This window comes from Meleagris gallopavo, chromosome 17 (genome assembly GCF_000146605.3).
Source record: "Meleagris gallopavo isolate NT-WF06-2002-E0010 breed Aviagen turkey brand Nicholas breeding stock chromosome 17, Turkey_5.1, whole genome shotgun sequence".
Classification (NCBI taxonomy): Eukaryota; Metazoa; Chordata; class Aves; order Galliformes; family Phasianidae; genus Meleagris; species Meleagris gallopavo.
Genome location: NC_015027.2, coordinates 3,843,611 through 3,855,694, shown reverse-complemented (window position 1 = coordinate 3,855,694; position 12,084 = coordinate 3,843,611). Strand labels below are relative to the sequence as shown.

General features: G+C 38.7%; 1 protein-coding gene across 1 annotated transcript in view; it reads right to left on the bottom strand.

Annotated features, from left to right (window-relative positions):
- Positions 1-5,337: 5,337 nt before the first annotated feature.
- The window catches only part of SLC15A4 (solute carrier family 15 member 4), a gene marked incomplete at its 5' end in the record, with an annotated part of 21,516 nt that continues 14,769 nt past the window's right edge, over positions 5,338-12,084 (bottom strand). The window contains 2 exons of the mRNA XM_010720230.2: positions 5,338-6,754; positions 9,068-9,226. Of these exons, the coding sequence (XP_010718532.1) occupies positions 6,606-6,754; positions 9,068-9,226 (308 nt within the window). The remainder of the gene's footprint in view (positions 6,755-9,067; positions 9,227-12,084) is intronic.

Sequence of the window (12,084 nt, the reverse complement as noted above, 5' to 3'; positions counted from 1 at the left end):
AAAAAAACACACAACTGAAAACAAAATAACCCAACCCCAAACAGCTTGCCATCCAAAAACTCTTTTTCCCCTCCCTGGACCTTAAGGAAACTTAAGAGACGTGGACACAGCAGCCAGCAGCGTGGCAGGGCAGCACCAAGGAGCTTCCTCTGCCCAGCTGTGCTCAGCTCCCAGTGTGAGCCCTGTTTTCTTCCAGCCTCCCCAGAGGTTGATGGAAGGGGAGGGATCCCTTGTAAGGGAATCTTCAGAGACCCCTATTTTGCAGGGTGGATCTGAAGGGTGAGCAGCTGCTGGGGGATGCAGAGGGCTGGGCAGATTTTGCCCCAGCACTGTCCTTGGCTGAGGTTTGCCAACACAAGAGCTGCCCAAAGCTACGGGCGGCCTGTAGTGGCCAAGGGCTGTGTTATGCACTGCCATTCCCTCTTTCATTTCAGAGACTGGCAAGTAGAGAGGGCTCACGAGCTGGATGGGCATACAGAACAGCTAGAGATCATTGATATCACTTGTCTCCCACTGCTTTTATCTGCAGCTGATCTGCAACTGCAAATTTTATTTCACAGGCCCATTGTAAATTGCTGCATGTACACGAAAAGCAGACAATAGAGTTCTCTGCCAGGCAGGCACGTGAATCAGGTCAGGAAAGTGAGAATAATGAAGTATTGTTTAATACACTTCAAACAGACACAGCAGATGTTTAACTTTCTTTTAATAAAAATGACCCCACACCATTTTATTAACTTCAGAGATGCGTTAGTCACTTCTTTAGAAGGCAGAAGAAAACACATCTATTGTAACAAAAATTAGAGAGGAAATTGAAGGAGGATCATATCATGGCTCATTTTCCCACTACATAGAACTGTGTGTCCTGTAGGACCGAGTGATGCAATAGCACAACTTTAATTAGTGGCAGCTCCTGTCAAATCCTGCTTGTATGTGCAAAACTAAAAAGTAGGAATTTGATCCCCAAACTATCCATCTTTCCCAACAAAAGCAGGCTGCCGGGTTCAGCATATTTACTGCTGAAAGATCATGTGAAGTTTCTTGGAACTCTTCCCACGTACTTGCATGCAGGCACACTGTGTGTACATGCAGATAAGGCTGTGTGTCTGGGTGGTAGCTCAGTAGACAGACCTCCATTGACAGCCAACTACTGTCTTGGGTATGGAAATTCACAGGAACTGGGACAGTGCAGATCTGCAGGTTATGTCTTGTCCCCATTCCAGCAGAAAGTGATGCCCAGATGTATCTTCTGGTGCTTAGCAGTGCTCTTTTCTTCCCAGCTTAGATAGGTTCCCTGCCTTGGTCAGATAATGCTGCCTGTGAACATGCCTCCCACTAACGTGGACTTGTTGAAAGACCTGATTAAGATGGCATCCATCAATAAGTCACAAAAGGTGCTGTGCTTTGGGGTCACAAGTACCCTGACATACAAAAATAAGCACCTCTTTGCAGGATCAGTTCTTGAACTCCGGAACGCTTCAGTAAGGGACAAGTTTCTTGCTTTAGCTGCACCAACATACAGACTTCAGCTTCAGAGAGATACGTGCTGGCAACGAGCTGACAGTATTATTTTTGAAGACACTCCAGGTGCTGTTCACACCATGTGGAGTGTGTTTTGACATCTTTTACTTTTACATCAAAAGGTTATTTGACCACATTACACTTCTTACGTTCTTATCAAAGTATTTGAAATGTTCCAGAAATATGAGAGTGCTTTGCAAAGCACACAGCTATTTTAAATTATTGCAGCACTTCATGCTTTTATAAGTACTTGAATCTGGACAGTTTTATTTCACGTAGAACAATTTCATAGTATGAGAGCTCATCAAACTTGATATGCTGGAATTTAGAAATGATGAGGACTGGAAACATACACAATATAATGTTTTGAGATAATCATTTTTAAAACCTGTAACAGCATCATCCACTTTTGTTGGGTAAGTTAGAAATTACATCAGTGTGCTACACAGCTGAAGCTCAGGCTCCCATTAGCCAGTACAGATCAGGGAAATTGTGATCATTACAACTACCAGATTCAGGTCTGCTGAAACAGGGATTCCTCCAGATTTCTGGGATGTTTGGATTCTCTACACTGACAAGATGCTTTAAAATTTGAAGTTTTGCTTATTTCATGGTATGACCACTTGTCTATTCTGAGTCACTACAGTGACGCTTTGGGTTCAGGTACAGGCTTGAATTGCAGCACTTAAATTATTGTCAGTAGCTCCAGGAGAGCTCTCAGCTTGCTCTACCTGTGATTTGATACAACAAACATGAACATAATACTTGCAATACAACTACAAAGTGTTGTTCGTTTATGTTGCTTCATGACTGGGAGGTAAAAAATGCATGCAATTATGATGAAGGTCTTAATAGTTACCATTACTTATATATATGCTTCAGTCCCTTTGTGTTGATACATGGTACTAACAGCAGGCAGAGCAATTCAGGACCTGAAGGTCTCCTGAGAGTTAGAGCCAGGAGAAAAACTGCTCATGAAAAGGGGATAGGATAGATGGGAAGAGATTGTGATGTACAGTATTAAATGTGCAGAGATAGTCAAGTGCATTTTTCAGCTTTCAGAAGCCATGTTATCTGTTTGAAGTCCCATTTTCAAAAGCTTAAGCAATATTTACCTTGTTTTCCCTTGTTCATTAAAGCATTCTATTTCCTGTCAAAAGTGATTTATGGACTGTGTTATATCACTAAATCTCATTACTGACTAACGCTTCCTAGTAAGAGGGATGAGAAGTATTATCAGTAAAATACTGAACTGTAGCTATGCACCAGAGAAGGAATACAGTATTGGACGTGTCTACGCTGCAGTCTCAATGTCTCTGTGATTGTGTAGACCACATCTAAGGCCACTGGTTGGATGCTGATGACCCCTGGAGCAGCAGAGCCAGCCAAGGAGCAGCTGGTGCTGGAGCTCTAATCAGCATCCAGCTAGCTCAGGACTGCCTATACAAAACAGTCACAGCTTAGCTGAGCAGGCACTGCTTCCTCTGAAGGACATCCATTAATGTTATGGACATGTTTTGAATTTATTCCTGTTAAACGGCTTGTTCCTCAATACACTTGGTTGCTTTGCCTCTTTTTCAAGCATTAGTGCAGCTACTGGCAGAAAAAGGTAGTGAGATGGATTGTAGTTAATTCTCAGTTGCAAAATATGGTGTTTTTTATCCTTCATGATGACCTTTTAAGTCCAGCAGACTGCAGGTTAAAGATTGCTAGGTGGGTAACAAGGCTTATTTCAAAACCAGTCTAAGTGGATCTGATGACTATGTAACAGGGCTTTGTCAGCCAATCTTTCTCTTTACTTAGATATCTGTATCGTGAATACTGCAGCAGAAAAATTAAGTCTAAGCTGGGAAGGACTGCTAAACCATGCTGTATACACCACATGAGAAAACAGCCACCAGGCAGATTGTATGAACTGGCAGTAGGCAGCCTTTACTGAAAGCATCGTTCATTGCTATTCTGAATGTAGCACTACCTGGGACAAAGCTCCTATTTACAAACTTATCCTTTAATAGCTTCTGACTGCAGATCCCTTCTTATTCTTTCCCTGCAGTTACATCACTGCTGTGGGGCCAGCAGGTACCACAGTGTCAGGTGTGTGCATTACTCCTCCATCAACGCAAGCGTTGGTCTACAAATTCTCTGCTTCCTCAGAGACAAATCTACATCTCAGACTATTGACTGCTGAAATGAAAAGCAATGTAATCTTCCCCCGAGGCCCTAACGGAACTTGCCCAGCATATAAACAAATTCACTAAGATAAAATATTTCAAAAAGCAATTTCAAACACAAAAAGATGTTAAGAACTCCATGCATCTTTAATACAGGTTTATTGTTTAATGCACTGTTTATTGTTAAGTTGAAGCTTTGCCTGACATGTCAGCACTGAGCAACTTTTGCCGAAGAAAACTAAACAGAAATAACAAACCAAAAATCCTCAACTCTTCAGAGAAATGACTGCAGACTTATAAGGGAAATATTGACAGAGGTGTCGTTTACTGTAATTAAACTCACTCTGGGGGTTTATATAAGCAGATGAAAACCTCCCCTTTTCTGAGGAAGGTATATTCAGGATGGAGTTTAGGTACAAGAGGCATAAGAAAAGAGGTTTTGCTGTATTCTTAAAAGATCTATACATGTTGTATGAACAATGCGTTCATCCTGCATGACACACAAGGGGCCAGGCAGCTGTTTCCATACACGATTAGATTACAGCTTGTATTGGCACACTTCATAATGCCTTGTGAATACAAATAACAAATTTTAGTCAGATACCTGCTCTCATGTTTGACAACTATTTCCTTTCTAACATGGTGCCTTGAATTTCAAGCATCTGGAAAGTCATGAGCTTAGAAACGTCCATTAGGATGATTCCCATCAGATCTTCCTTCTACATTGGAACAATCTAAGAGCGAACATAACTAAATTCAAACAGCACCACTTCAAGGTATTTCATTAATGAGGTGCAGTGCTCAGTCACAAAGTTAATTGATGAGTCTTATTTCTGTGAGTGGAATCACTAAGAAGAAAAGACTGGGAGGAAGAATCAGCTAAGTCTTTGAGTCACAAGCCTGAGCATAAGCCTTTGTCATCCCTTTGATGAGAAGTGCCAGATTAATCTTCATAAATGGTCATAATTACTTGTGCCTGGAGCTCAGCCAAGTCGTTCCAAATAAAAATTAAATTGTACAATTGATTGCACGTTCAGTCATCTCCAGAGTGTAAGAACCAGCACAGCCCTACAGAGACCTGCAGATACTTACTGTATGCTTGTCAGCTAAAAGTCATCTGCCTAATATGCAGACTAACCTAGTATTTATTCATTAAACTCTTCCTTAAATAATCCACACACGGTTTGGAAGTTTCCCAGAAACTTGCCTGTGTGGGCTGTCACAGTGTTAGGCTTCTTGTTTCTCTGGTAATCTTCATTTAACTTGGTTTAAACAGGTTGGAGCTGAGCAGCATCAAATCAGAGATTTACGAGCGCTGTTAAAAATATGAAGACTGGAGAAAAATAGTGAAATGAAGTTCACTTCCTGGAAAAGGAGTAAGTAGGGACACCGGAGTTGACAATACCTAGCAGCAGAAGAAACCCCCCAAACACTTAGTTACTGAGAACAGCAACAGTCCTTCAGACTGAATAACTGAACCAGTATATATTCAAGAAAGAACTCCATTCTGTTATTTCCCCTGATTGTCATATACAAGACAGGATGTGTACTCTTACATTACCTGACAAAACTAATAGGATGTCAATGCGCATTGACATTTAATAGAATTTCAGTGTATGTTCAGGAAATAAAGGCTAAAAACCAGAACAGTTGTAGGACAGTTTTATTCACCTAGAAACAAAGGGTCAAAAGTCACAGCAAGGAAGTTCATTTTGTTTTGTAAACTCATTAAAAAGATGCCCGTGTACAAAAAAAGAAGGGACATTTTGACAACATAAATGCAAAGGAAACTATAAAATCCAATATATTAATAAAAAGTTGTTTTCATTTTCTTTCCACATTATTCCTTGCAAAATATCATCTTCCATCCCAGCCTGCACACAATCAGTTGTTAAAAGCACTAAAATTCAGGAGGCCAAATGTGAAACCATTTGCTCTGCTATAGGAATGTGTTGCTGAAAGATGCAAACCCTGCAGCATGGTAGCCAGAACTAAGATGCAGAACTGAAGGAACTGGCTTGAAAGACTTCTAAATTGTTATTGCGCATTCATCTTCTGAGAATTCAATCTCAGTCCTTTCTGAAAACATTTAAAATATTCCTTAGGGAAGAAACAGTGTTAGACTGAAGAATACTCTGTCATAAGATGTATGTTTTCATTTTGGCCTAATACATCCAATGCAAACTCAAAACCAGTTCTGAAGTAAAACCATTTCACTGCCAACAAATGTTTACTATGCAGCAAAACTTAGAGCAGCTGCATGCCAAGCTATTGCAGCACGTAGAACCAGCACATTCACAACTCAGCCTCCAGTATCAGACACTCTTGACTGCAAGATTGGATCTTAATTGCTGAGTTCACTTCCAATGAAAGATGATTACATTTTTTTTTTTAATTACAATTGATCCGCAACTTAATTTGTCCTCGCTTCTCCCAAGAAAACCGACTCTCATGGTATGTTTGTTCTTGTGACTGCTACTTCAGGCTCCTGTGAAATGTTTTCTTTCCTGTGCATCCTCAATGTGGGCTTGAGGCAGCTGACTGTTTCTGTAGATCCACAGTGTTTCACTTAGCAGTTTCTCAGTCAGAGCTAACCCATGCCACACGTGACTGGCTGCACTCTATTTCCAAGCATAAGTCCCAGCTTTCAAGAGTTTAGTAAACATCACATGATTACAAAGAGCAACTTGAATGCCTAGAGTTAATACACTTCCAAGATTTGTGTTTGTCCTCTGCCAGGACATAGTGCAAGAAATGAGCCCCACCAACATAAGGCACTTACCTACGTTAACTGAGAGCGGCAGGGGCGAGAACTCTTGTAACATGCAAGTCTAATAAGAGTCTCTCTGGAGAAAACATAAGATCTCACAGACCCAGCATGAGCTGCTTTAATAACCTGCTCTGTAACAGACATCAGATCCTTCCATTGGCAGCTACGTCATTCATCTTTGATTTTTGATGATCGTATTTCACAGAAACAATAAGGAAAAGCAAGAGGGTTGCTCCTTGGATGGCAGCCAGTAAAAAAAAGTAATAATTTAATTGGCAGCCATTAATGTTACCTAGAAAAAAAATAGGGAGGAAAAAAAACATTAATAAAGAATATACAAGTGAAAACATCAATCCCTTCAAGCTTAAGTAGTGAAGACTTCTTTGCAAAAAATGGGCAAGACCTAAGCACCTTTCCACCTGACAGCACAATTATGCAGGACAAATGATGGAACTTTACAGGAAAATACACTTCATCTTTCTTCAGTGCTTCAGTGCCTTAAACCACGTAATGTCTCTGAGGAAGGAGGTGGACTCTTACTGCATTATGTCCCTTATAAAAAGTATGGCAGGAAGCTACTCCCACCACTGTAAAAACTTTGTGCCAACGAGGACACTATATATGTAGCAACAGGCATGCTTCACCAGAGTCAGAACAATTTTAAAACTTTAATAATCTTCCATTCTTTCCCCTTCATTCTGCAAAATTGCAACGCTTTGCTGACCTCAAATAAAACAGCTGAAAATCTCAATGATTACTTCTATATAGGTAAGTAACAGAAATCACATCAATTTTTTCAGGAGACAACTCATTTCAAATGAAAATAGAAAGAATCACAAAATGAATGGTATGAGGGAAGAATTTTGGCAGCTCTGTAGGTATAGGACAGCAGTTATCTCAGCCCTTTCTTGGAACAAAGTTAAGAATTCATGAAATGATACATGGCTCCTTTCGGTTCAATTCACCTTTGACAGTCCTTCAAAGTTGTTATAAATGAGTGAGTTGTAGCACATTAATTAATGTTAAATTAAGAAAGCTCATTGCTAAAACATTATTCCTCTATTAAGAAATATCCACAATTGCTGTACCTCCAGAACAAATATATTGTGGCTCATTTCCAACATGCCACATGAGCCACAGCCAATGAGACCATTAAGATTATCACAAAGGTTAGAAGGTGTAAAAATACTGAAGTGTAGATCCATCCTAACAAGCTGTTCATGCAGCGTGCCTATAAATGTTCTGATTAAATTACTTTAATTACTGAAACGTATGATTCAATTAAAGGAATTTCTAGTAAAATGCAATAAAATTAAACCAAGTCTTTCCCTGACATTTAAAATACAATATACATGTGAATCTCCACTTCAAGAGCAGATGTGGTTAAAAAGTAGTCATTATCCTTTATGAGATGGGATATTAAACCTATGAAACCTCAAGTTCATGTCAGAGAAATAACAGCCATTTCAAAGGCAGCAATCAACACTGACATGCCAGCAGAGAATAAACGTTGTCAGTAGATTTTGGAGGCAGATAGTTACATCAAATGGCACAGTGAGTTGGCTCAAATAGCATAAACTTGGTGCACATGCTCATAGTTATTGTGCAGCAGCTAATTAAAAAAAAAAATTGGAAGTCTTTCATTTAATAAAGTCTTCTCCTTACGATTCCTGCTCTTGAAGGCCTAAGTAAATTTTGTATGAGAATTTGGTAATGGCTTTCAATAGCATTAGACCAAATCAAACAGCCGCAGCAGCAGATCTGTTTCCCCTGATATAAACAGTGAAAGCAGTACCAATAGAACACACTACAAATGGAAAGCACCCATTGAGTGCCTCAGCCTTGAGCCAGATATGTGATCAAACTTCCCTCTGGTGAGGACACTCGCATAAAGCCAAGGCTACTTATCATCTTCTGCAATTTTTTACAAGAACGCCTTATCAAACAAGGCTGACTTCCAGAAAGTGTTACTTTTTGGTAAAACCAAATCAAACAGAAAATTTTCTCATACCAATTTTAAAGCAAGTTTAAGCCATTTATACACAGAAGGCCTGGCATATGTTTTGAGGACTTTTTATGCTCTTTCTGTTGGAACTAATTAAACCATTGATGATGCTAGGATTTTCTGAAATTCCCAAGGTGCCACCTACTGGTGCCAATAATTATTTTTAACTTCAACTGGCAATACAAAGCAAAAGTTGTAATGGACTTGAAAAGAGTAAAAACAGCTAGCAGACAGAAATGGAAAAATTAACTCAGAATAATTGCCACAGAGACTCTTGAAACTAAGAAGCGGAACAATCACTAAGAAAGATTTAGGTATCTTTTATTCCCCATGTCTCCAGAAAGTACTTTCAGTACTTTAGGCACTTTGGCAAAATACTAAATTTGTGTTTCCCATGCTTTCATGAGAACAATGTATTGTGTTGCCCTGTCACATTAGTTCAGACCTATATGCAAGATGAAGTGTAGTCCTTAACATAACAGTAGACAAGTATATATCTTCTAAGTAGCAAGATTCAACAGTTCCACATACTTGATGCTCAACTGTTTCTGAAAAAAGCATTTGACTTCATAGACTACAAATAAGCTGCAAATAACTTACCAAAATCAGTATGATTACTCATCCAGCCAATTTCTTTAATAGACACCAATGCCAACAATCCAGATCCAACAAATGATCCAATCCCCGAGAAGAAAAAAAACAGCCCCATAATAGCACTCTGCATAGATTTGGGAGCAGCTGAATATGCAAATTCTAGACCTGTATAAAAAGAAAAAAATGCATATTATTGAGAGATCTAAGAAACCATAGTAATTTGTCCCTATTCAGTGTTATAGAATTTACAGATGTATACTATTCCTGATAGGTTAAATATCCAAAACTAGGCTCAGATTTTGGGAGACACTAAAGCAGTGAATTCTTACTATTTCCTAGTCTTCCCTAACTACTTTATGAACCCTGCTAGATATTGTAAGAGGAAATGCTAAGATACGGCCTGAAGCAGTGGTGGAGCACCTGGTGGGAAGGCAGGGCCAACCCAGGGGAGCCCAGGTGTAGACAATGGATGTAAGTGATTGGAAGGGGTGGAGCCAGGATCCAGCCCTTCCCAGACCTCATCTAAGGCTTGGCAGTGGAGGTAAGGGTATCTTTTGCTGGAGATTCTTGCATACCTGTGGCCTTCCAAAGGTAAGCAGCAATTTTCCTTCATTTCTGTGTCTGCTGTGTTTGGGTTCATTCTCATTTGCTGTAGCTAAGGACTTTGCCACCCTGTTATTATTGTGGTACTTTTCATCCCATTATAGCATTACGGTTATCGATTCTCAAACAGACAACATTTGAGACCAGTGCTTTGATCTCATTAACATTACGTGTACAACATCAAGGAATCTTCTGATGCAAGCTATTCAATTTTCTATCTAATTTCATTCTTTAAGATACATATTAAACTAAGTCTAATCTGGCAAGGTCCATGTTCACCTGTTTCTATACCTTTCATCTGTTGTGCAGTATTTATAAGGCAAGTAGCCTTCCTTACTAAGAACAAAGTAATCAAGAACAAGCTTTCTTGTTCTTGACCAGGAACATTTATTTCTCATAGGCTCCCGTCTGTATTTCTGATGTAAACAGAAGAATCAGTTGTATCTGAGAAGACAGCAATTATTTGCAACTTAACTTTGATTTAGATCATTCTGAGTCCATTGCTTGCATGCGTATTCTTATTAAGATGTATATAAATGAGAATTCAACTTTAAGCCAGACCTATTCCAATTTCAACCAAGAAAACTAAGGAAAAAAAATCCAATCCAATAACATCAATTTGAAAACAATCTGTGCTACTGAAATTGAATACCTACAGGACACATAGGTTAACTTTCTGCCTTGCAAAGACTAATGCCCACTATTAACTTTTTTTTAAAGCAATATTCCTGTCAAAAGGGATTATTCACAAGAGACAGTTAAATCACAGAGCTTCTTCTGACAGATGAAAGGTTTGTTTCACAACAGGCTGCTTCATACTGAAATTAATGACTGAATTCACTGCCTCATCTAACGCTTCTCTTGCCAGATTTACAGTAATAGACCTAAAACCAGCACAAATATTGTACCAGATAATAAACATATGCTTATTTTTGCTGTTATTGGTATTTAACTTTTGCTACTCCAGGCAGAGGTTAATTGATAGACACTGGCATTTCTCTTCAAGAAAAGACTTAACACTTCAAGTGCAATAGGTCAATTTGCATGATGCAAGGGAGCTCTTCTAAGAGAAACAGAATTACGTGTTCTCACTTACTGGTCTAACAGCATTCTGCACTGCCACCTGAGAAATCTCTGATAACCAACACACTTCTCTTTTCCTTCACAAAACACATTTGAATGGCTCAATAGCAACCTGTCTGTGATTCTAGATAGGAACTGAAACATTCTTTGTGCAACTCAGCTGTGTAAGTTCCTGTAAATTCAAACCACAATGAGAGAATTGCTACAGAGAAAGAGACAGTCACAAAAACCTCGTATTTATTTTGAGAATTAAAATGTCAGTTTTCTTTTTCCTGCTAGTAATAACAGTGCAGACTTTTCAAGAACTATTTACCTGGCCAGTCTGACCAAAAAAAAAAATATACAAAACCAAAAACAAAACAAGCATACTGCTCTTGGGATACAATAGCCTGTTCTTCAACCTGTTGTAATCTCTGTTGTAATCATTCCTGCTACAAATGTTAGGAGTATCATTCATATTTTGGACTCCAGGCTTCCACATACACTGTGCAAGTTAGGCTCAAGAACATCATGTGGAAGAGTGCAGACCATTTCTTCTCTTGTTCATTGCACAGATAGACTAGGTTGGTGGAAAATCTTAACATTCAAAACAAAAATCCAGAATGTGTACAGCACTTTTTTATTTTTTTTTTTTTAGGAGAGGGAAAAGTGTATCTTTAAACTTGAATAATGTTTCCAACAAACCTAGAATTTAATCTAGCATGAAGAATACAAAATCTTTTCTTTGCCTTCAGAGATGCTCTTGCCTGCTGGCAGCCAGTGATAACAATTTCATGCTAGCTCAAACAATCACTTTTGATATTAAACCCTCTAGTTGGTGTTGTCAGGTGAGATGATGATTCCCAGCTAAATAAGAGTGCTTTAAGAGGACTGACAGAATAATACAAAACATTAATGCAATGTGTGTCATCTTTTAAAAGCAAATCAAGTGTAACTACTGTGACTTAATAAGAATATGTTTAGTTTTACAGTAAACAATAACCAACAGCTACCAAATCTATGTTTCTGCTCTTAAGATATTTAGTCCCCTTTTATTTGCAGTAAATATTTTCAAATCAAGATAGTTTTGTGACCATTAACAGTTTAGTTTTGTGTTGTTTTTTTTTTTTAAATGGCAAAAGAGATGCTTTTATCAGCTTTGAGTATCAAATTGGTAAAGCATATTCTATTAAAGTCTTAAGGGGCTTTCTTAAAGATACTGGGAATTCAGTTTAGATAACAATCAGAAGGCAGGGGAAAAAAAGCTCTGTAAAACAAGCCACATGAAAGTGTAGTACAAAAGCAATTAAGATCTGCATGGAATTTTTGGTTCAAAGAGAAGCATTTGCTTTTTTTTT